At 46.4% G+C, this 27,767-nt stretch overlaps 1 protein-coding gene across 1 annotated transcript; it reads right to left on the bottom strand.

The window, feature by feature from the left end:
- Window positions 1-27,767, bottom strand: LOC310698434 (uncharacterized protein). Its single transcript, XM_083485551.1, has 16 exons — window positions 27,483-27,767; window positions 18,352-18,461; window positions 17,886-18,009; window positions 17,021-17,090; window positions 15,665-15,739; window positions 15,052-15,150; window positions 14,623-14,772; window positions 13,787-13,855; window positions 12,933-13,076; window positions 12,641-12,783; window positions 11,475-11,577; window positions 5,474-5,506; window positions 4,436-4,607; window positions 3,412-3,545; window positions 2,021-2,122; window positions 1-876 (listed from the first exon to the last, which is right to left on the bottom strand). Exons 1-16 carry the CDS (start codon window positions 27,623-27,625, stop codon window positions 382-384), a joined length of 2,166 nt encoding a protein of 721 aa, XP_083341677.1. The 5' UTR covers window positions 27,626-27,767; the 3' UTR covers window positions 1-381.

Raw genomic sequence — 27,767 nt, 5'->3', positions numbered from 1 at the left:
TTTATTTTAATTGCACTTTATTATTATTTTCTTCAAGATCCGGTTTTGCCAAGGTTCAAAACTGGAGGTGAGCTATGGCAATAGGTTTAAGTTTGGTTTCCACAGGGAGGAGCTGTTCAAGGTGATACCCATCGCTACTCCCAGCAGCAGCTGGGTCAAAAGTGTGTAGGGTACAGGTGTGTTCGGCAGTGGTGAATTAAATAGTCAGTTCTTTGAAGCCAGACAAAGTCCCAAATTGACATTTGCTACAGAGAGAGAGATAGTGTCACTCCTCTTCCTGCCAGCAGCCTCAAAAACCACAAGTCAAGATGACCTCAGCCCAAATGAGCAATCTGGGGAGGCTCACAGAAAAACCCCATCTCCATCCAGATCAGCCCCAGATCAGAACACAAGGCACTGAGTACCATAAGACCCATCATAGGTACAGTTCCCGTCCCCCTCCCGCCCTGGCACAGACCTGGAATCCGCTTCCATGGGGCTGGACGCTGGTCTTGGCTGTGAGGCTCCAGCCAAGTCCTGCTGCTTGTCGGCTACAGCAGCTTGAGATGTGGGGCCAGCGGTGTGCTGACTTGCCCCACTCTCCTCCTTGTCCTCTGGACCCGTTGTGGACCCCTCCACTGGAGGTGCCGTCTCATCCGCCGCTGGATTTGGAGGTGCCAGAATGGCGGTGTCTTTTGTGTCCATTTCACCCTGAGTGCTTGGCCTCTCCTTCTCAATACTGGCGGAGAGCCTGAGAGGCGGCCTTGCAGAGTTGCTGTGGGGATCCCCATAAAGGGGTGCGGCACTTGGCTGCTTCCTTCCCGCAGGTCCTTCCTCCTCGGTGCTGCTGCTCCCCCTTTGCTCCTCCTGACTCTCCAGCAGCTGCAGAGCTGTTGTCTGGAACAAGTAGAGGGGAGGAGGGATTATTTGCCACAAAAAAGACTGCAGCCCCTGATGAAAGTACTGTGTAATGGTTGGTCTCTAACCAGGACTCAGGAGACCAGGGTTTGAATCCCTACTCAGCCACACAGGCACAGCTAAGTGACTTTCACTTTGTTGTACCTTAGATACAACCTGTTATTTCTAGAGAGCTGGGCTTCACCCTCTTTGCTGCTCCCATGATTAGTAATATGGGGCTAAATGCCACCCCAATCTCTGACCGGTGCAAGATTCCAGGGGTCTAGGCACTTAGTCTGTGTTTCTTTGGAAATGAGGCACAGTGTAGACTGTGGTGTCATAATGATATATAGTTTATTTACACCTGAGCCTGTAATGGAGGGGGCCCCCAGCATACACTCCAAGAGAGTCCCGTTTTCCCCGTTGCTGCAACCTCTAATTCAAACTGTGCTCTGATCCTGCCTCTCCAGCTTGCTGCATTTAACAGACTGAAAGCCTTTTTTCTTTTGATCACACCATAGCCAACTGAAATCCTAAAACTTCCTCCTAACCAAAACATTGGCACTCTCTTCAAACTCGCTATCTCAAAGCTCTGGGTGGGGCTTCACCCATCTGCTGGCTGGTAGAGTGTCTGTCTTGCTGATGGCCCATCTTTCTGTCTGCAGCACATACTGTATACTAAAATTGGATTGATAAAGAGGTTAGCATGGCCTCTGCAAATTGGTGAAGTGTTCCATTTTATAAAGATGTTTAATGTTTGAATATGTTTTATATATGTGTTGGAAGCCACCCAGAGTGGCTGGGTATAAAATAAAATCATCATCATCATCATCATCATCATCTTCATCATTACCACCATCATCATCATCATCATTAGTTCTCTAATGGCCCACCTCTCAAGCAATCTCCTCAACACAGGAAGCTGAGTCCAGCCGTTAAGCGTCTGACTTTCAGTTTCACTCTCCAAGCAGTGATTAAATTCTAACACTTACTAAACCCAGTAGTTATGGGCACCTTGCACCCAAAACTCTGGCACCCAAACTCATGACATTTGGAACCATACAAAAAGGAAGAGAAATGATAGACCAGTTCACTCAATCTGCATCTTATTCATGTGTCAGGATCCATCTGCCCTGGGCTGTACCTTGATGGTGTTCAGGACGATACCCAGGACCTCCTGGCCAGTATAGGACTCCTCCAAGTTGAACTGGCCCCGCAGGGACTGGAAGACCTCATTGATGATGATCTTCACGTGGGGCAGGATGATGCCAAAGAGTCAGAAGGCAGGGAAACAACATCAGAAAGGACAATGGGTAACAACTCCCGATTGAAGTTACAGAAGTGGGGTTTGCCATTGCTTTTGCTGAATGTGATTAAGATTTCTCTCTACTGCTTGTCCCCCCGCCACTTTCCTTAACACTTGTTATTTCAAGAGCACTTCACGGTTTGTTACAGAGAGAGGAACACATCTGTGTGTATTTTTAGGAGATACCTTATTTGTGAGACTGTAAACTGTTTTAAACTGTTGTTAACTGCTGTTGCCTCTGCCAACCTGGTGTCCTTCCAAAAGTTTGGGACCAATTAGGCAAGCCACATTTCACACTGTACTGTGGACAGGGAGTCAAGTGTCTCTCTCTACAGATTGTATACAAGGTAAAATCCCACCCAATTGCCTGCATTGAATTTTTCAGGGTCCTCCAGCCTTTGACAACATGTAATTTATGAGTTGCTTTTTCAGCTAACGCTAAGCTCTATATACAGTAATGCAGTTCAGTCTCTGCATTACTAAACGGCATCACACTGGCTCACAGCACAGATGTGTAACAAGCTTGTGGGACACATTAGAACCGCAGACCCTCCATCAAGACATTTTAAGGGAGCCCCACCGATATTGCCTTTCACAGGCTCTGGCTGTTCCTGCTGTGGTGACAGCTTCTCGTTCCCTGAGCTTCTTGTGGTTTTAAGCAGGGAAAGCTAGAAGGAAACCAGCATTAACTAAGTGGTGGTCTGCAGACCACAGTTCAAGAGCCCTTGTAATAAACAGTAAGCAGAGAGACCTACGGCAGACATGAGAACCCAGCAGAGTGAGCAGAGGTGTTCCAAGGATAGGTGGCTCCTGCCCATTGAGGTGGGTGGGGCAGAAGGCAAGGAGTCCAATGACAGGCAGAGCCACATCCTGATTGGCTGTAAGGAAGAAGGCAAGCCAGTGGTGGCTGGGTGAGGGCAGTGCCCTGTTTGCCTAATAGACTAGACTCCACTGACTATCACTTCTTGGGGGCCGTCTGCCAGGAGTAAAAGTAGGTGGAGCAACACACGTTAATTTCCCCACTTGTCCCTTTCAATCCTCCCTTTAAGAATGAAAGAAGACGCATGATCAGAGTTCAAGGGCATCTTCCAGGGAGGCAAAAAACAGTCAAGGTTGCAATGCTGGGGGTGGGGGGTGGGGCGCACTGAGATAATCCTAAGGATCTCAGAGAGTTTTCCAGGAAGCCACTTCTGGCCTTGGTGATGACTTTTGTCACCCCTGGACACTACCTTATCCAGATTTTCAATTTGAACGCGGTGATAAGCCAGCTCTGCGTCCAGGCCTGCCACCTTCTCCTCCAACTGCATCGCAATCAGGTTCACCTCCTGGTATCTGCGTTTCAAGTCAGACAACTTCTCATGTTCTGTGGAGGTGGGGCAGAGAGCCAGTGACAGATGAAGCCTGCGCCACAGTACATGTCCCTGTTTCCATCCACTGCTGTAGCTAAGCCTAAGTACAGCGCCATCTGAACTATATGCTTTAAACACTCACAGCTTCCCACAAAACATTCTGGGAAATGGGAACATTCTCTTAAGGGTGCTGAGAGGTGGTGGGACACCCCAGTCTGCCACCACCCCCAGCTACAATTCCCAGACTGTTAAACTATGCTGGAAATGGCCGCTTAAGCAGGGCTCTCCACTTCAACACAACTATTGGCAGCTGGAATTAATCACACTTCCCAGGATTCCTTGGGAGGAAGCCATGCCTTCTGCAGTGGCATGATAATGCTGTATAGTGTGGATGGGGCCTCCGTGTAACTTTAAAGACATATCACACGTTTCTTCTCACTCTTACACTGCTCTGCTCTTGCATGCAGGGCAAGGAAGGTGCAGAATCTGCACAAACCCATTTTCTATTATGTTACATTATGTTATTGTTTGTAAGCTGGAGATTCATTTCAACAAAAAGCAGCATAGAAAAACAATCAATCAAGTTTGTAGAGATCAGAAGCTTGCCCTTTTTAAACGGATGGAATTAAAGTCAAGAGTATTTTGGAGATTGTGTGTCTGAGTTTTTAACAGCTACACTGCAGGAGGCCCTAAGGAGCAGGACCTCCAGAGATTGCTGGACTCCAACCCCATCATCCCTGGCTACGCTTGCTGGGGCTCATGAGAGGTGAAGGCCAGTAATACTTGGAGGGCCACAGGCCCCCTACCCGCAAGCTAAAGAATTTACTAGGATGATAAAACTACTCTGCATGTGCTTGGATAGTGCTCTTCTGCCATTTCAGCGCCTCCTCTCAGCTTCCCTTACCTGCCAGCTGTGCACGGAGTCGGCTGACCTGGGCTTTCTGCCTCTCTGACTCTGTCAGGGCTTCATTCAGTTGGGAGTGGAGATCAATCTCCTGCTTCTGATGACGGGTCAGCTCCAGCTGGAGCTGGGAGATCTGCGCAGTGGCTTCCGCTAGCTTCTTGCTGATCCTGACCTGCAACGCACAGGAGCAGAAGAGACAGGAGAACATATGGGGAAGAAGAGCCCACAAGACCTTTCCTGGGAGGATGCAAGAGCTGTGCTTTTGGAGGCTCCCAAATGCTAAGAATGAGTCTCCCAGGAAACACCCTGAAGAACTGGTCTACTGGCAAGGCTATGAGGAGCAGGGGGAGGCAGAAGCCTTGGGCTTTTTAGTTAGTTCAGGAGAAAGCATGCACGACAAAGGTGCGTAAAATGGAGAGCAGGAAAGGTTTCCCCAGAAAAATCAGGACAGACAAAAGAAAGGACATCTTCACACAGCAGAGCTCTCTCCCACAAGATAAAATGAAGGCCAAACAGTTAGATGGCTTTAGCAGCGGCTTAGACAAAACAATGGGGCAGGAAAAGCTATACACAGCCAGCAGCCACAAGGTCTAACCTCCACCGTTGGAGGCAGCATGTTGTTCCTGGGAATTGCAAGTGGGGTGAGCACAGATCCTGCTTGTAGAATTCCCTTTTGGGACATCTGGTTGTGAGAATAAGACGGGCTTTGGGCCTGATCCAGCCAGGCAAAAGCACCCAAGGAGGGTGCAATGTAGGACTGGTGAGGGTGCATTGCTTGGAAGGAGTTTTGAGGGCCAGACACATAGGCCTGGAAAGTGGCCTTTGGTCCAGGGGCCTGGAGTCCCCCCACCCCTGATTTAGGAAAACCCATTGTCACTGAAGCTGGGATGCCAAGGCACAGAGAGGCCTCACAACAAGAGACACCTGCAGAAGGCGTGGGGTTTTCCCCTGCTAAAAGTATGAAATGGTTGACCTGGAAAGTATGAAGGGAGTAAGGAAGTGTTCAGGTAATCAGGACACCCAAGGACAATGCCTCACCTGGTCCCACCCCTGATCCAGTGGCGGCATGTGCTAGAGAGAAAAGCGGTGACAAGGAGAGGAGAGTTAACACCACTAGAAGCAAGAACAGCAAGAGGGGAGAAAGTTTTATCAAAAGAGGCAATGGCTTGATTTGTTTACAGGAAACACATGTAACAAGGCTACACAGGAAAGTATTGATCAACAAAAGACTGGGCCAGGAGTTTATTTCTTCGGACAAGGTTTAAAAAAGAGGGGCAGTGATTTATGCAAAGGAGAGACTACAGTGGTGCCTCGCAAGACGAAATTAATTCGTTCCGCAAGTTTCTTCTTCTTGCGAGTTTTTCGTCTTGCGATGCACGGTTTCCCATAGGAATGCATTGAAAATCAATTAATGCGTTCCTAGGGAAACCGACTTCAGACCAGGTCCGGGGACAGTCTGTCCCCCGACCTCTTCTGAAGGCTGGGGGGGGGGACAAGGGCTTTTCTTCCCACCCCCAGCATTTTAAAAAACCCCGGGACAGCGGAGGGCTTCTCCGCTGTCCGGGGCGATCTTAAAATGCTGGCAGGCGGCATTTTAAAATCGCCCCGGGACAGCGGAGGACTTCTCCGCTGTCCGGGGCGATTTAAAAGCCCCTGGGAAGGCAGGCAGGGGGGACAAAGACTTTTGCCCCCCGCCAGCCTTCAGAAGAGGTCCTGGACCTCTTCTGAAGGCTGGCGGGGGCGAAAGTCTTTGCTCCCCCCGCCTGCCTTCAAAAGCTGTCCGGCCAAGGCTTCGCGGACCTCTGCCGGCATGCCGAAGCCTGCGCGCGCTGACATCAGTGCGCCCAGGCTTCGCGGAGCGCTCCGCCAGCAGCGGCAGTGCTGCCGCTGCTGGCGGAGACTTGCCGGCATGCCGAAGCCTGCGCGCGCTGACATCAGCGCGCCCAGGCTTCGCGGACCTCTCCTGCCTTCAAAAGCCGTCCGGGATAGCGGGAAGCGCTTCCCTGCTATCCCGGACTGCTTTTAAAATGCTGGCGCTGGGGAGCAAAGCCTTTCGGCCCCTGCCAGCCTTCCTGGACCTCTTCTGAAGGCCGGAGGGGGGGGAAGGCTTTGCTCCCCACCGCTAGCATTTAAAAGAGGTCCCCGGAGATTTCCCTATGGGCTTTCGTCTTGCGAAGCAAGCCCATAGGGAAATTCGTTTTGCAAAGCGCCTCCAAAACGGAAAACCCTTTCGTCTAGCGGGTTTTCCGTCTTGCGAGGCGTTCGTCTTGCGGGGTACCACTGTATTACCGAAATTTATCTTCAAAGATGACCAAGGAAGATTTGTGGCAATTGAAATACAGACACAAGGAGATAAATTTTTGATAGTAGGAGTTTATGCACCAAATGAGGGGAAATCTGAATTCTTTTAAAAGTTGCATGAGACTTTGATGGACTATTTGGATTACAATGTGATTTTGATGGGAGACATGAACGGAGTGGTATCTACACATATGGACAAGGCACAAAGACAGGTAGTCACTAAAGATGGCAGATTACCGAAAACCTTTTTTGAGATGACAGACAACTTGGATTTAGTTGATATTTGGAGAACAAAGAATCCCTTAGTCAGAGAGGGAACCTTCTTCCCTGAAGCCGAATTGACATGGACAAGAATTGACCAAATATGGGTCACTAGAGGAATGGCTCCAAAGACAAGAAAAGTGGAAATTTGCCCAAAAACCTGCTCTGACCATAATGCTGTGAAGATGGAGATGAAACTAACACCAACTGGCTCCTTCAGATGGAGGATGAATGGTACCTTATTCAGAGATGAAGAAGTGATTAAGAAGGCCCAAAAAACCTTGAGAGATTATTTTGATATAAATTTGAATACCAATGTGGAAAAAAGAGTAATCTGGGACGCAAGCAAAGCTGTTATGAGAGGGTTCTTGATACAACAGAACGTATTAAAGAAGAGAATCCAAAATGAGAAGAAGGACAAGATATTGGAGAAAATAAAAGAAAGTGAAAAGAAATTGAGAGCAAAACCAAAGTCGCAAGAGATTTTGAGAGAAATAAATTTACACCAAGTACAATACATGAAAGTGATGAATCAGGAGATAGAATGGAAAATCAAACAAATGAGACAAAAGACATTCGAGTCGGCTAATAAATGTGGGAAATTGTTGGCTTGGCAAATGAAAAAAAGACAAAAATTAAATACGGTTACAAACTTAGAAGTGGAAGGAAGGAACATACAGAACCCAGCTGAGATTAGAAACTGTTTCCAGAGGTATTTTAAACAATTATATACACAAGGACCACAGAAAGAAATTGATTTAGATCGATTTTTGAAAACAAATGGATTACAAAAAATCTCTCAGGAAAATAAATGAATGCTGAACTATAAAATAACTGAACAGGAGATAGAAGGTGCCATTCAGAATATGCAACTAGGTAAATCTCCAGGACCGGACGGACTGACCTCCAAATATTAAAGATCCTTAAAAGAATGGTTAGTACAACCTTTGAAGGAAGTCTGTAACGAAATAATGGGTGGGAAAAGGGCACCAGAGTCGTGGAAAGAAGCGTATATTACACTTGTACCGAAAACAGAGACTGAAAAGACGCAGCTTAAGAACTACCGCCCCATATCATTGCTCAATGTGGATTACAAAATTTTTGCAGACATTTTGGCTAAAAGACTAAAAAAGGTGTTAATGGAAGAGATCCATAAAGACCAAGCAGGCTTTCTCCCCGGAAGACATTTGTCTGACAATGTGAGAAATATAATCAATATTTTAGAAAAATTACAAGTGAACATAAACACTAAGGCAGTTTTGATATTTATGGACGTGGAGAAAGCCTTTGACAATATTTCTTGGAGTTTTATGAAGAAGAACCTACAGGGGATGGGGGCAGGCCAAGGCTTTGAAAACGGTATAAGTGCAATTTATTCAGAACAAAAGGCTAAATTAATTGTAAATAACGTGGTGACGGAAGAATTTAAGATAGAAAAAGGGACATGACAAGGTTGCCCAATCTCCCCATTGCTTTTTATATCGGTCCTGGAGGTCCTGCTGAATATGATTAGAAGGGACCAGTTGGTTAAATGGGTACAATTTGGAGTTAAACAGTACAAGTTGAGAGCATTTGCAGATGACTTAGTATTGACGTTACAGGAGCCAGAATCTAGTACTAAAAGGGTATTGGAACCGATTCAAGAATTTGGTCAGGCTGCAGGATTTAAACTGAATAAGTTAAAAACCAAGGTTTTAGAGAAAAATCTAACACCGATTGAGAGAAAGAGGTTTCAGAATGAGACAGGTTTAACAGTGGTTAAGAAAGTGAAATACCTGGGGATTAACATGACAGCAAAAAATGGGAACCTATTCAAAGACAATTACGAAAAATGTTGGGCTGAAGTGAAAAAAGATTTAGAAATCTGGTCAAATTTGAAGCTTTCACTGCTAGGCCGTATTGCTGTGATAAAAATGAATGTATTGCCTAGAATGCTGTTTCTGTTCCAAACTTTGCAAATTTTGGACAAAATGGACTGTTTCAAGAAGTGGCAGAGAGATATCTCTAGATTTGTCTGGCAGGGCAAGAAGCCTAGAATAAAATTTAAAATACTAATGGATGCAAAGGAAAGAGGTGGATTTGCCCTGCCAGGCATTAAACTTTATTATGAATCAGCAGCTTTTTGCTGGTTGAAAGAATGGCTGCTTCTTGAAAACACAGACATTTTAGATTTAGAAGGTTTTAATAATGTATTTGGATGGCATGCATATTTGTGGTATGACAAGGTCAAGGCACATAAAGCATTTAAAAACCATATTGTCAGGAAAGCATTGTTTAATGTCTGGATAAGATATAAGGACTTATTGGAAAACAAAACCCCAAGGTGGCTGTCACCGATGGAAGCGAAAGCTCAGAAAAAGCTCAATATGGAGGTCAGATGGGAATTGGGAAATTTTGGAACAAGAGGGAGATAGACTGAAATTGCAGAGTTTTGAGAAACTAAAAAACAAAGTGCGAGACTGGCTTCATTGTTATCAGATAATGGAGGCATATAATTTGGACAAGAAAATTGGCTTTCAGGTGGAAAAATCAAAATTAGAAACAGAATTGCTAGAACCCAAAACTAAGATTTTGTCAAAGATGTATAACTTGCTGCTGAAATGGAATACACAGGATGAAATGGTGAAATCTGCTATGATTAAATGGGCACAAGATGTCGGACACAACATAATGATGGCTGACTTGGAACAGTTATGGACCACAGGTATGAAGTTTACGGCATGTAATGCCTTAAGAGAGAATATTATGAAAATGATATACAGGTGGTACATGACACCAGTCAAGCTTGCAAAAATCTATCATTTGCCCGATAATAAATGTTGGAAATGTAAGGAAACTGAAGGTACATTCTTTCACCTTTGGTGGACGTGCCCAAGGATTAAGGCTTTCTGGGAGATGATTTATAATGAACTGAAAAGGGTATTTAAATATACCTTTCTGAAGAAACCAGAGGCCTTTCTCCTGGGCATGGTCGGCCAAATGGTGCCAAAGAAGGATAGAACTTTCTTTATGTATGCTACAACAGCAGCAAGAATACTTAATGCAAAGTATTGGAAGACGCAAATCTACCCACCCTGGGAGAATGGCAGATGAAGGTGATGGACTACATGGAATTGGCGGAAATGACTGGCAGAATCCGAGACCAGGGAGAAGAGTCGGTGGAAGAAGATTGGAAGAAATTCAAAGACTATTTACAAAAATATTGCAAAATTAATGAATGTTAGAATGATGTCAGAATGAAGTTAAGTGGTTTAAGCAGTAATGTTTTAGGTGTATGAAAAATGGATTATTAACAGGTGAGAACTCAAAGTTATATTATATTAAGTTAAAGGATTAAGATAAAAACAAAGAGGGAAAGAAATTGCTGAATTAACTAATTGAATTGGAATACAAAAAAGGGAGGTGTGAGGAGGTCAGGGAAGCAAGGATATGAATATATGACATAGAAAGATTGATGTGTTTTCTTTTTAAATGTTTTTATCTTTTTTCTCTATTTTGTACTTTTTTCTTTTTTATCTTTTCTTGTATTTCTTCTAATTTTTTTATTTATGTAATTTTTTTCCTTTGAAAACTTAATAAATATCATTTAAAAAAAACAACAAAAGAGGCAATGGCATTCTGGGTTAAGAGCACTCTGCTTATTCTGTGGGCCAAGGGCTGATTATATCACTGAAAATCCCAGCGGCCTCAGGGTAAGATGCATGGAAGATCCCTTAATGGCAAGGTTTGCACGCTGATGCCCAAGCAAGAACAGGCCACAGCAAACCTGGACTTGCATGCTCTCCCCTTACATCTCCTCCTCTCATGCGGCCAGGAACCCTGACACTTATGCCCAGCCATGGTTTGCTGTGTTGCCTGGGACAATGAGCTGCAGCTAACATCAACTATGGGTAATATCAAACACACCAACTTCAAATGTTTGTTTCAATAAGCTAACTTCAGAAACTAATTCTACTTAACATTAATGGCTGTTCTCAGTCCAGACAACAGAGGAAGCAGCAGTTACCTAGAAGTGGAAACTCTCACACCCTTCTTCTTGGCTGCATAGGAGGAAGTGAGGGGGACATTCACTGTCCTTGCTCACATCATGCCAATCCACAGTTTAGCATGGCATGTGAATGCAGCCAATGAGATCTTACTGTGGACCAATGTGGTGCATTTTTTTTTAGTCACTGTGTTAAATTTTAAAGGGACATTCTGTCCTCTCAAATTCAACCTGAGGTGCTTTTCAAAGGATTACCTGAAGCTTATGAACCTTTTTCCTGTATGTGCATGTATATCTAGCCAGTCGTTTGTTCTATTTTGTTGTTGCTGCTGCTCAGAAATGTAACTTCTTTCTGGCCTGCAGGCAAAGGGGAATTGTGACCTGCACTAGCGATTGTGAACTCAAGGACGGGATCCTGGGATAGGACTTGCCCTCCCCACAGCCTCAGTCACTTGGCCTTCCTGTTGTGGCTGTCACGCTGCCAGGGCTTACCTTCTCCTCTTCAGCATGTAGGACCCTTGCCTGGGTGTGCTTCATGGTCCTCTGCAGTGAGATGTTGCTCTGCTCAAATAACAGGTTGCCCTGCTCCACATAGCTGGGGAAAGAATTGTTTTTTGCACACGTGAATGTTTGCATGATTTGATACTTTCCATCCTCTCATGTAAAAATAAATAAACCAAGGCAGTATCATATGTAGTTCTCACTTTTGAAAAGCCACCCTAGGAGAGCTTCTATCCTTTATATCAGAATCAGAATAGTTCTTATTTTATGTTCCATCTTTCCTCCAAGGAGCTCAAATACTGGTATATAGTTTTCCTCCCTTTTTTATCTTCACAAGCCTGTGAGGTAGCTTAGGCTGAGAGAGTGTGACTGGCCCAAGGTCACCTTCAAGGCAGAGTGGGGATTGGAACCCTGGTCTCCCAGATCTTACTCTGACAGACCCTCTTAACTGCTACCCCACACTGGCTATATTCCTGTATTCCTCTATTTGTCCATCCAGCCCAGTACTGTCCACTCAGACTGGCAGCAGCCTTGGGGTTCCTGGGGATTGAGCCAGGCCATCTGAGCTTTATGCTCCCTGCAGTATGGAAGAAAGGGAGTTAACAAACCTGAGCACAGTAGGAAGAGTCTGTTAAGGGGTAGGATTCGCAACTGGCCTTTGGGACTCTGCCTTGGCCAAGCCCCTCACCTACCCCACCTCATTACCTCCCCAAGGGAGCTTGAGCCTGGCTGGAATGTGTCCTTGAACTGTGACAGTGCACCTTGCTTCCCTGGACAGGGAGAGGTGTGTGCAGAAAGAAGCCCCACATGGTGTATTTTCTGGCTGCACAGAAGGCAGGAGCAGCATCTGTTGCTCTGTCCACTGGAGCCCCAGCCCAGCCCTGGAATGTGGCCCCTGCCAGGTTGTCTATGAGACAAGGTGGCCCTCAGGATTCTTTGGAAGAAGCCACAGCTGTTGAAAATGGCCTGGTGCTATTTGGAACGTATGATTTATTGTGATTTATTGAATTTGTATACCGGACTTCATCCGTAGATCCCAAGGTGGTACAGTGCAGATGGGGTCTGAGTTATGCAGCTGAGGTTATGCAGAGTTAGGATGTGACACCTGGGAGAATGGAAGGCTTAAAAGCTAAGAGCACCCTCAATTTATTTCTCACCCTGGCTTTGGAGCAGGTGTAGGAGGAGTCAGCCATGCTGGGTCTGTAGCGGGGCTTTCTGATTGTGGTGCTGGTGAAGGTGTGAGGGAGTCCCTGGGGCCCAGGCTTTGTCCGGCGGAGTCAGCGCCCTTTGCAAACCACACCTAAGGGAGCAAAAGAGGGGCATAATGGAGTCTGGTCAAGGCAACCACTGCCTCCATTTGTAGAACCTTATCCAGGCAGTAGACTGACCACCCAACAACCTTCTGAGGTTCTCTTGGTCACTAACACGTTGGGAGGAAGACACACTCACCCGTTCGACTTCCACCTCAAAGGCCAGAGTTGAGTCCGGAGGAATGCGTTCAGATTCTGCCAAAGGCCTGTAAGCCAATGCTGGCGGGATGAGGAGGAACCGCCTCCCTCCTCTCTTCATGCCAATCATTCCATCTTCCCAGGCCTTCAAGTTCCAGAAATGGAGAACCAAGCAAAAAACAAGTTTAGGTGACCGCCTTCGTTAAGTGCCAGAACCACACAGCCTTCGCCAACCTGACGTCGTCCAGATACCTTGGACTCCAACTCCAATCAGAAGGCGCTGGCTGGGGATGATGGGAGTTGGAGTCCACAGGATCTGTGTGTATGTTTGTCAGGTTGGTAAAGGCTGGTTGAGAGCAGGGCACAGGAATACGGACAGTTCTCTTGCACTCTTGAGGACAGTACTGTAGTTGAAAGCAGGGATGAAAAACATTCCCTCCGGGGAAACCTTCTTGGTGGGGAGGAGCATGCCAGGAGTGGGCGGGGCAAAAGGGGAAAGTGGGAGGGGCAATGAATGTAATTTTTACCTTTGTACAATAGGCTACCTTAGACACCCACTCACACTCCCCCCTCTGTCTCTCATCCAGGACAGCAAGAGGCAACACTGGAGGTCCAGGACATTTTTCTTCCAGGCCACAAAGGAGGCCTCCCACTCCAGCAGATCCTGGCAGGCGAAGACAAGCTGGGACAGCTACCTGCCTGCCGTTCTTGAGGAAGCCATTTGATCAGGGTTTGAGCTCAGAAAACATCACTGCTATTCAGCCTTCCACACAGCCCGGGCTGCTGAACTCTGCTTAGATGTGGAAGTGGAAGAAAGAATCCTTGCACTGTGGTGGGAAGATAGTGCCATCTTACCTTGATGACTTTGCCAGAGCCTAGCTTCAGACGGAGCAGCTTCTCTTTATTTACATTCGAGGCGAAAACCTGTTCCAAAAGTGGAAGGTCAATGGGGTGAAATTACCTTTAACGCGGAAGGTAATAGGTTCACGTTCCGCTACTCCAGTTGCTGAGCCAACAGCAATGAGTATCGAAGGACGGGGCACAGCTCAGGGACACAGCACCTGTTTTGCAGGCAGAAGGTTCTAGGTTCAATCCTGGCATCTCCAAGTAAGGTCAGGGAAAGGCTTTTGCTTGGAAGCCTGGAAAGCTACTGCCACTCAATGTGGGCGATGCCAACCTAGACCAGGGGCCTGATACAGTGCAAGGCAGCTTTCCATGTTGAATCCCATACCTAGCAGTGCCTCCCATGTTGCAGATTGGGTAAAATGAGGTTGAGAAATAGATCTAGTCCTTGAAGACAGGTGTAGCTTAGGGCCTAACAGCATGTGCTTCCCAGGAAGAAGGTCAGCATCCCCAACTGAGAAAGGGCGGCAAGGCTGGGCAAGGCCTCACCTCTGGAGAGCAACAAATGCAAACACCATGAAAAAGCCTTTTTTCTATAGAAACAAGCCTCAGTGAGCAAAGGTTAGGTTGAAATGCACATTGAGCTGTGAAGCAAGCTGGGTGAGCCTCAGCAAGTCCCTCTCCTGTTTCAGTTCCTTGCAGTGTTATTGAAAGGCAAAAGGATGGGGTTGTGGGAGAAAAGGGCTGTATGCAATCTATAAACCAGGAGTGGGAAAGCTGTGACCATGCAGTGCTGCTAGAGACTTCAACCCCCATCATCCCCAGCCACCCCCTCTGCCAGGTCTCACCTGCCCAAGACTACCGTTCTGGAACAGCCAGCCTGTAAAAGTGATCTCCAGGACATCTCCAGTCGCCACACCTTGGCCGTCTCCGAGAACAAGATCCTGACACAGCACAGAGTCAGGAGAACGGCTGCTGTTATACTTGGCAATGCACAGCTGTGAAGAACAAGAACCAAGGCCCTTTGTGTCATTAGCCTGCATTGTCATCTGCACCTATGAATCTGGCCCAGCGCAGAACTGGCTGAAGACCCCAGGGGCCTGAAAAGGCCCCAACTGGCTACACCACCATTCCTTGCCCTCCCTGGATGCTTCTTAGTAGTTGGCAGAGAAAGCTTCTGGTGACTGATGCAAGAGAGCTGACCTCCCGAGAACACTAGTTTAGTGTCTGCAGGACAGTCACCCCCCACCCCAAAATGCAATGCACGCCTCTGGCACCTGTTTGCTGAAGTCCACAGCCGCCATTTCTGATTCAAACATGATGGACCAAATCTGCCTCTGATCATCATAAAATGTGCAGTAGTTGTTGGGATGCACCTGCAGAAAGAGAAAAGAGAAAGTGGATTTCTGAGCAGCAGACAGCCTCTGCTCAAAACAACTTTCTTCCTGATGGGTATTGCTAAAGACTTTGGGTTGTGTCCCAATGTTAGCCCTACTCAGAGCAGACCCATGAAAATTGATGGACATGATGAACTTTGGTGCATTAATTTCAGTGAGTCTACTCTAAGTACACACACACACACATCAACATATGTAGTGTGTCATGTTTAGAAATGGAAAAATGCTATAGGACTTCGGGGTGGAGTGCTACCCCAAGGGATGTAAGCTACAGTAGGATAGAGGGCAAAATGTCATCTACTTTACTTTGTTACCTCTAGGTAAGCGTTTTAACCATAGAGGGGCCCCTTGGATCTAACACTACTCAAATCTAATGGGTTGCAACAAGCATTAGCCCTACTCAAAGCAGACCCACTGAAATTAATTGACCACAGAATTCTGCTTAGCTTCAGCCCATGCCATGGTCCTTGAAGGTCTTCATGTCAAAGCTTACCGTGAATACAAAACAGGCATGGATGCTGGCGGTCGCAATCTGCTGCAGCTGGCTGATATAAAGAAGCACTCTGTACTGGATTCCACAAGAGACGGAAGGACAGAAGAAAACAAGAGCAAAAGTGAGGAATCAAAAACTACGGGGCTGGCTCTTTTCAAAAGCACCTGGAGCTGCTCTTATACCAACAGCCAAATGACACATTAACATACAAATACATCAGAGGTGTTCATCGTAGGAATTGCTTTGGTTGCAGGTGCCTGGCTTAGTTACATGTGGAGTGACTTCGTTACAATGGAGCAGGCATGGGGAGCCTTTGGTGCTGAGCTACAACACCCATTGGCTCTTGCCACATGCCCAGTGGAGAGGGGTGATGGGAGCTGTCGTTCAGGGACATCTGGAGGACCAAAGGGACATCTGGAGGACCAAAGAAACCAAGGGGTGAGATCTGTCCTTTTCCGCCCAATCAGCTAAACGGGAATGACAGCCCAGTGTTTTATCCTGTCCCCACCACCCTCACCTCCAACAGGGGAGTGGGACAAGGCAATCATACCAGAGTCTTCCTGGAATAAACGCATATGTTTCCTGACATATTTTATCTGTTGCTTGTAAAACACCTGTGAATCCTTTCATAGCAAAGTGGGGCAGAACAAACCACTGAAGAGCTACTGACTGGGCTGAAAAGGACAGAGGCTGGAAAAAATGAATCCCTTTTGCAACATAAGCTGCTGAAACCCCCTTCCTTTTTTGAGTGTGGTGGGAACGTTTATTGATTTTTCAAGCCACGACAAAGTTACCGTCTCACCTCCCTCTATCCACTCCGCACACAATACTCCCTAGGCCCTTCTTTTTTCAAGATGCTAGTCCACATGGTTCTAGTTAAATAAGAGCACAGGGAGCTGCCTTGGACTGAATCAAACCACTGGTCTCTCTAGCTCAGGACTGCCTACTCTGACTGGCAGCAGTGTCCCCAGCCCTACCCAGAGGAGCTAGCGATAGGATTTGGGAGCTTCTGTCTGCAAAGTGGATGCTGTATTGTTGAGTGACAGCCCCTTCCCTGCTGCGAATACTTTTTGTAGAGAAGTGAGGTCAGAATAAGAAAAATGGGAGCTATAACACTTGTGAGCTGATTGGGCAGAAAGAGACAAGAGCCAAAACAGCACCTTTGCTTTTTCCAGAGTAAGACACCATCAGGAAACCAGGATTCAGACAAAGAGAAGCATTTCCTTAGCCCAACCTACATCAACCCTGTATCCTCCAGATGTTTAGGACCAACAGCAGCTGTAGTCCAAATATCAGGAGGACAGCAGGTTGGCAGAAAGCCAGGCTACTTCAAGACACCACACCTCCTCCTCTTACCTCCTTGGTTGCATTGCTGCCCACTACAGCTGCTCCATACTTGCCATGTTTCACATATTTCCCATTGGTACTGGAATGAGAAGAGAACACCTCTTAGCTTCCCACAATTGTTGCCACCATGCCAACCCCATGGGTTATATTAAGCAGCTTTTTACAAAGACTTCCCAGGGGTTGTTTAACTCCCATCAGCCCAGGCCATTTGGCCAACGGAGAGGGGCGATGTGGGGGGTGGGCGGTAGCAGCCCAGCAACATTTTATCAGCCCACAAGCTCCCCATCTCAGGAGGTCTCTATCCTCATTTCAGTTCGGTGTTGGCTAGTGCCTCATTGGGGTGAATGCAGGGAGCCCAACTCTAGGTGGCACCAGAGCCAACGACAAGAAGGGCCAGCTAAGTCTAGGGCTGTTCCCATTCTCCTCCCTGCTGTGTTCTACCATGGCAGCATGGAGACTGAGGGGGAAGAGGAAGCTGACAGGCAGTCCTGCCCTCTGGATCGGTTGGACGTAAGAAGGCAGGCAGGTGGGAGCCAGCTGAGGGCAGAATGAGGGGGCGCCTTCCTACTGGACCTGCTTTCACTGGTGTGACATAAGGCAAGGAAATCAACAGCACATAGAGCCAGAGTCAATGATATCCACAGCCTGATTCGTTGTAAAAAAACAAAACAAAAAAAACCCAGGTGGGTGGGGGCAGGCTGAGGTTGGAGAGGCAGTGCCCCATTTGCCCCAGTTGACCACCCCCCACTGTTGTTCAGTTCCACCTCTTTCCGAAGAAGCCAGGCAAGATGGAGAGATGATTGCAAAAGATGTGAGCACAGGACTTGGGTAGCAAGAACACACTGCAGCTCATCCCCTCTGCTGTAGTACTCACAACAAATATGCATCAACAGCTGTAGCAAAGAAGACTGAATGCACTTCTGCAGTTGGCACAGGAGCAGCAGCGGGTGCAGCAGCAGCAGCTGCAGGAGGATGCTTCTGGGTAGACAGACCTGCAGCTGGAGCAGCACATGAGAAGGGTAAGTGCTCTGTTACAGAACATTGCTTGCAAACATCAGGCCAACTTAGCTCCCTTGTCTTGGGACCAAGCCAGTTGCTCAGATTAATGAAAAACAGGAAGTTGCCTTGTATGGGGTCAAACCACTGGGTCCATCTACCCCAGTGTGGTGAATACAGACCACCAGCACCTTTCTAGGGCCCCAGGTCAGGGGTCTCTCCCCAGTGCTACTTGGGAGTTGACCAATCCAGTTGATTCTGTGGGGCTTCAGAACCAAAGGTTGGACTAGATGGTCCACAAGGGCTCGTCTTATGTTCCTAGGCATTGTGAACAGTTTACTTACCGGTAGCTGGTTGACCTTTTTTAGGCTGCTTGGGTGACATGTATTGGAAGAGCACATTTCCAGATTCTGTAGTTCTCTGATCCTGTCCAAAGAGAGAGGCCAGCCTGGTCCTGGGCAGAGAGAAAAGTAACCATTCACTTCATTCACAGAGAGAGGCAAGTAGATGGGAACAGAACAAGACATGTATCTGCAAGCACAAAGATGCTCATGTTTCACTGCAGGTTGGCGATTTTGTTGCAGCCTTCCCCAAAGACCAGAGGGTAATGGATTCAAAAACTAGAATCCAGTCAGGGATTAGGATGTTGGCCACCCCACTAGGGGTGCTTGCCGAGGGGCGCTTTGCCCAGTCTCTCTTGGGGTAACCAGCCTGGAAGAGCTGTTGTAAGAAATTAATGCACACAACTAAAGGAGTAGGCGCATTGTGGGTCTTCTCTAAGCAGAACTTAGTTCGAGACAACCCCTTCTTTTTCCTGTCAAGTTTCTATAACCTCTCTTAAGAACAAAAGAAAAGCCTGCAGGATCTGGCCAAAGGCCCAGCGAGTCCAGCATTCTGTTCTTACAGTAGCCAACAGAACCCAAGCACAAGAGGCCTCTCCCCTCCTGTGGTCTCCAGCAACAGTTGTTCAGAAGCCCTGCTGCCGCCAACATGGTGAGCATAGCCACCATCGCTAGATTTCTCCTCCCTGAATTTTTCTAATCCTCTTTTAAAGTCACCCAAGTTGGTGGCCATTCCTGCCTCCTGTGCGAGAGTTCTGTAGTTTAACTGTGCATGGTGTGAGAAAGTACTTTCTTTTGCTTTTCCTGAAGGTCTTCCAACATTCAGCTTCATCGGATGTTCACAAGAGGGAGAGAAACTGTTCCCTATCCACTTTCTCCACGCCATGCCTAATTTGATAAACTTCTATCATATTATCTCTTACTTGCTTTTTGTCTAAACTACAAAGTCCCTAAAACTGAAAAGGCCGTTGCCCAATTATTGCACCCAAGTTTTTATAGAACCTAGTTCAGTGGTTTTTGAACAGCTTAGTTCACAAACTACTTGGAACCCGAATGCTTCAAACCCAGAAATGAGTGTTCAGGTTTTCAAACTTTTTTTTGGCATCTGGACGTACTTTGTGGGGGGGGGGCATTTTCGTTTTGAGTGCCACACTTCCAATGCTCGCTCGCTTGTTGCCTGACCTGGGCTTCCCTTATTCTTTATTATTTTTTTTAATTAAAGATTTTCTTGTTTTACAGAAGTATGTGTAATGTCTCTCGTATTTTTTCCATGTAACATTTTTACATATCCGTTTCATTTGTTGAGACATTAGGGGGAGAAAAAAAAAGGGTGGAGGGGGGGAAGATGGGTGGGGGTGTGGTCAGGTGGCGATGTTTCTATTATGCTTAATGTATGTAGGGTTTGGTGTCAACGTTCCTTGTGCTGTTCACTTGTGTTCCTTTGGTGGTGAGAGAGGTTGGGGTTGGCCTAGGGTGTGGTTGTTTGCTTGTGATTGGCTGTGGTGATCTTTGTTTTTGTATGCGAGTGGGGTGGGTGGGTGTTTTGGATCAGGTTAGTCATATTGATTTATATGCTGTTGGTGGATTATTGTCATTGTCTTGTTGGGCTGTGTACGTGATAAAGGGGAGCCATACCGGGGTAAAGGCGTCTTCTTCTGTTTGTCCCCGTGTCAGTTTCAGTTTATTGGTTAATTTTTCTAGTACGGCTGTTTCCCATACTATTTGGTACCATTGGTCCATGCTTACTCCTGACAGGTCTCTCCAGTGTCTGGTTTTCTGGCTGCTGAAAATAGGTGGGTTATGAGTTCTTTGTGGTGTAAATGGGCATTGCTTTCTTGGAAGATGTTTAGTAGGGCCAATTCTGGGGTGATGTCTAATACTTGCTTAGTTATTTTACATATTTCTCGTGTGGCTGTTGTCCAGACTAGTCGCCTTCCTTTCCATCCCCCATCCCCCGCTGGAACTCCCCCATCACACACCCTTGTCCCGTCCCTCCAATGGCAAAGGGTAAATCACTGCCAGTTTTTAATAGTCTAGTCATGGGGAGGACTTCCGGAGGCGGCGCCAACGGCAATGGCAGTCTCCTTCTGAATGGGAGGAGAAGCTCCGCGGAATTTGGGGGTCTCACCGCTACGGCGCAGCGGAGACCCGAAAAAAACCGCAGGCGGGAGAAGCCTGCGGCCGTGGAACCCGGCGGGCACCAGAAGTGCTCCCCCATTTAGCGAGGGAACCCCGCGAGGGGCTCCGGAGCCGAGCGGGGGTAGCGCGGCGCTGAGGGTCGATCGCTACTTCCGTGGAGTGAAGCCGTGCAGCTGTTGCCGGAGAGCGCTGTACTCTTTCCTTTGAAATTCGGATTACAAACTACAACCCGTGAGTAAGACTTTTAAATTAAGTGATCAAAGGATTGGACTACCTTTGATCAGGAAAAAAGACTTTGAACTTGGCACTGAAGTGGGAAAGACGCAAAAAGGAAGTCCGTCTTCCGCTTCTGTAGATAGAAACAAAGCAAAGACTTTCAAAGCTAGAGCCATAGAAACCAAATTGAAAAGACTCGGATTTCAATGTCTGATGTAAGAACCCCCCCCCCCCGGAGTGAGGGGGAGAGGGGAATTTTTTGGACTTGAGATTGAAAAGAGGGGGAAAAGAAAGAAGACCACTGCCTAATCCCTGATATTGGACTGCCAGAGACAATAAGAAAGTGTTGCACCGTTTATAAAGATTAGTAACTGTTTGAGGTTACTCTGTTTCTGAATTGGAAAGGACTTTCTGAAATAGTTGGAATTGGAAGAACTCTCTGTAACTGTTGCCTGTTATTGAAAAGTGAAAGTAGGACAGGACTGCCTTTGGAAAATTGTTTTGAAAGCAACATTGTTGCTAAGGTGCTCCCCTAGAGGAGACTAAGAACATAGCTGGGGATTTTCCATTACAAGGTCTGGAAACTTTCCCATAGGAAAGGAATTTGAACTGCGCAAGCGACCTTGAACTTTTGAACAACAAAGCAATGGATCAGGATAAGCCCCAGCCAACAAGAATTAAAACCAGACAACAGCAACGAAGACAATCAATAGTAGTACCTCCTGTCACAGAAAAAGAGGACACAGGACAGACTGCTGTAAAAAGCACAGCTGCTGAAGAGAATTTAACCGCATCATTAGACAAAATATTTGGAGCTTTGGAAAAACTGTCAGCTAAAATTGATTTAAATACCACAACTATTAGCTCCAATACACAAGCAATCGACAGACTGGTTCAGGAATCCAAATTGACAAAGAAAATTGTTGAGGAAGCTAGAGAAAAGGTGCTGGTGGTAGAAGGAAAATTGCAACCAATTAACAAGCAAATAGAAGAACACAAGGCACAACTGTCCCTACTGGAATTGAAAGATAAACAAGCCAATTTGAGGATCTACTTGGGGGTGAATATGACATCTAAGAATGTAAAGATATTTTAAAGAGCTTTATACACAAGGGCCGCAGATGGAGTCGAAAATTGACCAATTTTTGACTAATGGATTACAAAAAATTTCTCAAGAAAATAAAGACTTTTTGAACTATAAAATATCTGAACAAGAGGCGGAAGGTGCAATCCAAAATATGCAACTGGGCAAATCTCCAGGACCTGATGGACTTACCTCCAAGTACTATAGAACTTTGAAAGACTGGCTAATTCAACCTTTGAAGGAGGTTTGCAATGAAATTATGGAAGGGAAAAAGGCACCTGAGACGTGGAAAGAAGCCTACATCACACTTATACTGAAAACTGAGTCTGAGAAGACACAACTTAAGAACTACCGCCCCATATCCTTGCTTAATGTGGATTACAAAATTTTTGCTGATATTTTGGCTAGAAGATTGAAAAAAGTTTTGGCAGAGATAATACATAAAGACCAGGCTGGCTTTCTCCCTGGAAGACACTTATCGGACAACACGAGGAATATTATTAATATTCTAGAAAAGTTGCAGTTGAACATCAATACTAAAGCAGTTTTGATTTTTGTAGATGCGGAGAAAGCATTTGACAACATTTCTTGGAGTCTTATGAAGAAAAATCTTCAGGGGATGGGGGTTGGACAGAATTTTGGAAATGGTATAGGTGCGGTATACTCTGAACAAAAAGCCAAATTGGTTACTGAAGAGTTTAAAATAGAGAAAGGGACACGACAAGGTTGCCCAATTTCCCCATTGCTTTTTATTTCAGTCCTGGAGGTTCTCCTAAACATGATTAGAAGAGACCAGTTGATCCAGGGTATCCAGGTCGGAGCTAAACAATACAAATTTAAAGCTTTTGCAGATGATCTTGTTATGACATTACAGGAGCCGATACCTAGTACTAAGAGGGCCTTAGAAGTAATCCAGGAATTTGGCCAAGTGGCAGGTTTTAAACTGAATAAATTGAAAACTAAGGTTTTGGAGAAAAATTTGACACCGATAGAAAGAGAAAGGTTTCAGAATGAGACAGATTTAACAATAGTAAAGAAGGTAAAATACTTGGGGGTGAATATGACATCTAAGAATGTAAATCTTTTTAAAGACAATTATGAAAAATGCTGGTCAGAGGTGAAAAAAGACTTAGAAATTTGGACGAACTTGAAGCTTTCTTTGCTGGGTCGAATTGCTGTTATTAAGATGAATGTATTGCCCAGGATGTTATTTTTATTCCAATCAATGCAAATCGTTGATAAGATGGACTGTTTCAAGAAGTGGCAAAGAGACATATCTAGATTTGTCTGGCAGGGCAAAAAGCCCAGAATAAAATTTAAAATTCTCACTGATGCTAAAGACAGAGGGGGGTTTGCCCTGCCAGATTTAAAACTTTATTATGAGGCAGCAGCTTTCTGCTGGCTGAAAGAATGGCTACTTCTGGAGAATACAGATGTTTTGGATCTTGAAGGGAATGACAATGTATTTGGGTGGCATGCATATCTTTGGTACGGCAAGGTAAAAGTGCATAAGGCATTTAAAAACCATATTGTCAGAAAAGCACTGTTTAATGTCTGGATAAGGTATAAAGACTTTTTGGAGAATAAAACTCCAAGGTGGCTATCACCTATGGAGGCGAAAGCCTTGAAAAAACTTAACATGGAAGCCAAATGGCCGAAATACTGGGAAATTTTAGAACAAGATGGTGACAAACTGAAATTGCAGAGTTATGACAAGCTTAAGGAGAAGGTGCGGGACTGGCTACATTACTTTCAAATAAGAGAGGTTTATAACTTGGATTAAAAAAAATTGGTTTCCAGGTGGAAAAATCAAAGTTAGAAACAGAATTGTTAGAACCCAATGTAAAGATACTTTCAAGAATGTACAATCTGCTGTTGAAATGGAATACTGAGGAAGAAACAGTAAAATTGGCAATGATAAAGTGGGCACAAGACATAGGCCATAATATTATGTTTGCTGACTGGGAGAAGTTGTGGACCACCGGGACTAAATTTACGGCATGTAATGCCTTAAGAGAGAATATTATGAAAATGATGTATAGGTGGTACATGCCCCAGTCAAGCTTGCTAAGATATATCATTTGCCCGATAACAGATGTTGGAAATGCAAAGAGATTGAAGGTACATTCTTTCACCTTTGGTGGACGTGCCCGAGGATTAAAGCCTTCTGGGAAATGATATATAATGAACTGAAAAGGGTATTTAAATATACCTTCTTGAAGAAACCAGAGGCCTTTCTCCTGGGTATAGTCGACCAATCGGTGTTAAAGAAGGATAGAACTTTCTTTATGTACACTACAGCAGCAGCAAGAATCCTTATAGCAAAACATTGGAAGACAGAAGATCTACCCACCGTGGAAGACTGGCAGATGCAACTAATTGATTACATGGAGATGGCGGAGATGACTGGCAGAATCCGAGACCAGGGAGAAGAGCAAGTGGAAGAAGATTGGGAGAAATTTAAGATATATTTGCAGAAATACTGTAAAATTTCTGAATGTTGATGACATTGAAATGAATTGTGGAGGCTCTAGTAACAAGATAAAAACTTAAGATCAAACCAATAATTTGATAAATTAAGGGCTATGAATTTGCTGAACCAACCCTTAAAAGGGATACAAGAATGGGAGATGTGAGGAAGTCAGGAAAATATGTGAATTTAAGATATAAAATAAGAAAGAGGGAATTTTTGTGTTTTTTGTATATGCGTTTTTTTCTTTTTATGTATTTTTGTATTTTAGTGTTTAATGTATTGTGTGTTTTTATATCTTTTTTTTCTTTGTCCTTGTACTTTTTCTTCTATTGTTAAAACCCAATAAAAAACTTTATAAAAAATAAAAATAAAATAATAGTCTAGTTATGGGAAAGCACACCTTGGTTTTGGAACACTTTGGTTTTGGAACAGACGTCCGGAACTGATTAAGTTTGAGAACCAAGGTACCACTGTAAACAAAAATAAAATTGTAAAGGAATCCATTATTGAAAAGATACAAGCCCAGCCCTTGCGGTTTACCCTTCCCCACATGGGACAATTCACTGTCAGGAAGGTGGGGAGAGGGACTAAACCTGGCTGAACACAAGTGGTTTTCCCTACAGACATTCAGAAGTATCTCATCTCAGGGTTGTTTTGGAAGCAGAAACTTACCAGTAACAACACATCCTAGCCCAGTTCCCCGCACTCCTGAGAGCTAGAAACTTGCAGATTAAAACAAACGAACAAACACTAAGACCAAGTATCTTCCAACATTAAATTTCCAGACTTAGCCCCAAACTCCATGCTATACTGAACAGCAAGCAAAAATATCCAAGGGGTGAAGTGCCCATTTTAAATGCCTGACAGCACCCCAAACAGCTGGTCCAGATGAAACAAACCCGTGGACTGCCTGCCAAAGGTACTCTGTTCGCCCTGGGTCTGACATCGCTGTTGAAGTGCCCCAGTCGGTTCTCCAGCTCCCACCCATTCAATGTTGGCTGCTGTTTTCTCGTGTCATTACCCCTCCCCTCTCTTTTCCATCCTGAAGCATCAGCCAAGTAAGGCGTGGGCAGTGGGGGGTGAATTAAACAGCTAAGGTTTCCAAAGGCAATTTTGTGTTTGCACAACAGCAATCCTCTGGAATGGCTGCATGACCTTGTGAGAGATACGAAAATCTATCCCGTATCATCCCTAAGCAGTTCTTATAGGATTCCAGCTAGAGAAAAACCACAAGTGGCAACATGCATGTTTGAGGGGTTCTCAAAAGAAGCGAGCGGAACAGAGATTGTGAGCTTGGCTTCTCCTTCTGGGGAGAGTGACATTCTGGGAAGACATAGGTCAGGGGTCAGCAAACTTTTTAAGCAGGGGGGCAGTCCATTGTCCCCCAAACCTTGTGGGGGACCGGACTATATTTTGAATATTGGGGGGGGCATCTGCAGTTCTCCATAAATTTCTGAACTACAACTCCCACTGGCTATATGTCACTCTGACCTTTGCTCACTGCCAGCGTTGCCAAAAGCAGTAGTGCAGTGCCCTTATTTTGAACACCTAAAATGTCACAGTGTAAAGGGCACTAGAAATCTTTCTTAGGGTTCCTTTTGTAGAAGGAATCTAAGACCACAAAACACCTCCATTCAGTCCTGTTACTGGCACCCACTTTAGGGCAGGAGTTAGAATGCCAACTTGTGACCTGGGAGATCAGGGTGCAGACCCCCACTTGGAGATGAAGCTCACTTTGTGACTCTCTCTCAGTGTAACATCAGCACAGAAGAAGTGGAAACAGAAAGCTAGAATCAGGAAATGGGAAAATATTTCACCACAGCACAGGCAACAGGCATTTGTATGCAAATCAACCCTATGTACATTCATGGGGAACTTCAGTTGAATTCAGTGGAGTCTACTCCCCAATAAGTCTTGCTTTTTAAGAAAAATGCTCCTTTCCCCATTAACCGCTGGGCCGAACTTCCTAGTCCCAAACCACTACTAAAACATAATGTATTCCCTCACTCTACAAAAGGTGTGGGGTATGTTTGGCCCTCTGGATTGTAGCGCAAGTGCACTCCCATCACCAGTGGTGTAGAGGTCTGGGGTTGCGGAGGTTACTATTTCTGCAGCAGGGTCCCTGCCTCCCGCGCCCATCATCATGAGAGGCGAACTTTTTAGCCACTGCATGCTCCAAAGCTAAGCATGTAAGAAACAGTGAAAACACAAGGCACTTCGGTTTCAGCTCAGAGTTGGTCCACTGAAATGGGCGGGCGTAACCAACGCATAGCTTAGTCGGATGCAACCCAGCGCCTCCCATTTCATCCTTAGCTGGCCGAAACCCCGCCCATTTCATCCTCACAAGCAACGCTGTGAGGCAGAGAGACAGAAAGAAGGAAAAAGAGAGATAAAGAGAGAAGGAATCTTGCTGGCTCAAAGACGCCTAGCTCAGCTGAACTTCGCCTCTCTCTCAGCGCCTAACAGCACGTATTTGCAGACAAACCCCTCTGCATGTGCTCGGAATCACCCTTCGCAAGCCTGCACCCACCCACCCCAGCCCCACATGCTGCCCCAACCCCACATGCTGCCCCAGCCCCACATACAGCTCTAGTCCCACAGGCTGCCCCAGCCGCACATGCAGCCCCAGAACCACATACAGTCCCAGACCCACACCCATCTCAGCCCCACATGCTGCCCCAGCCCCACATACAGCTCTAGTCCCACCTGCAGCCCCAGAACCACATACTGCCCCAGCCCCACATACAGCCCCAGAAGCACACGCAGTCCCAGCCCCACACCCACCCCAGCCCCACATACAGCTCTAGTCCCACATGCTGCCCCAGCCCCACATACAGCTCTAGTCCCACATGCTGCCCCAGCCCCACATACAGCTCTAGTCCCACATGCTGCCCCAGCCCCACATACAGCTCTAGTCCCACATGCTGCCCCAGCCCCACATGCTGCCCCAGCCCCACATACAGCTCTAGTCCCACATGCTGCCCCAGCCCCACATACAGCTCTAGTCCCACATGCTGCCCCAGCCCCACATACAGCTCTAGTCCCACATGCTGCCCCAGCCCCACATACAGCTCTAGTCCCACATGCTGCCCCAACCCCACATGCAGCCCCAGCCCCACACACAACTATGGTCCCCTCACACAGCCCCGCCGCCTCACGCCGACCCAAAGACACCCGCACACCCCGCATCTCCCCCCACGCAGAGAGGCGCCGCATTCTCACCCTCCCGTCGGAAGCTGGAAGGCCTCGTCTTCTTCATCCATGTCCCCCAACATCCTGACGGCCCCTCGCTCCCCGCGCCCCTCGACTAAGCCCAAGCCGGGAGGCGAGAGCCGCAAAGCGCGCGGCTGCAACTTCTCGGCCATGGCTCAAGCGCTGGGCTGCGGAAGCGAAACTAGCAAGCCAAAGCGGCCGGCGGCATTCGCGGTCCCCAAAGGGGCCAAACTTCCACGCGGAGGGAAGAAGCGCGTGCACGGGGACGCCAGCGATCAGCTGTTGCTGCCGCTG

Source organism: Podarcis liolepis, assembly GCF_965112155.1.
Source record: "Podarcis liolepis genome assembly, chromosome: Z".
NCBI lineage: Eukaryota > Metazoa > Chordata > Lepidosauria > Squamata > Lacertidae > Podarcis > Podarcis liolepis.
Note: the sequence above shows the minus strand (reverse complement) of the source record. Positions and strands in the feature narration are given on the sequence as shown.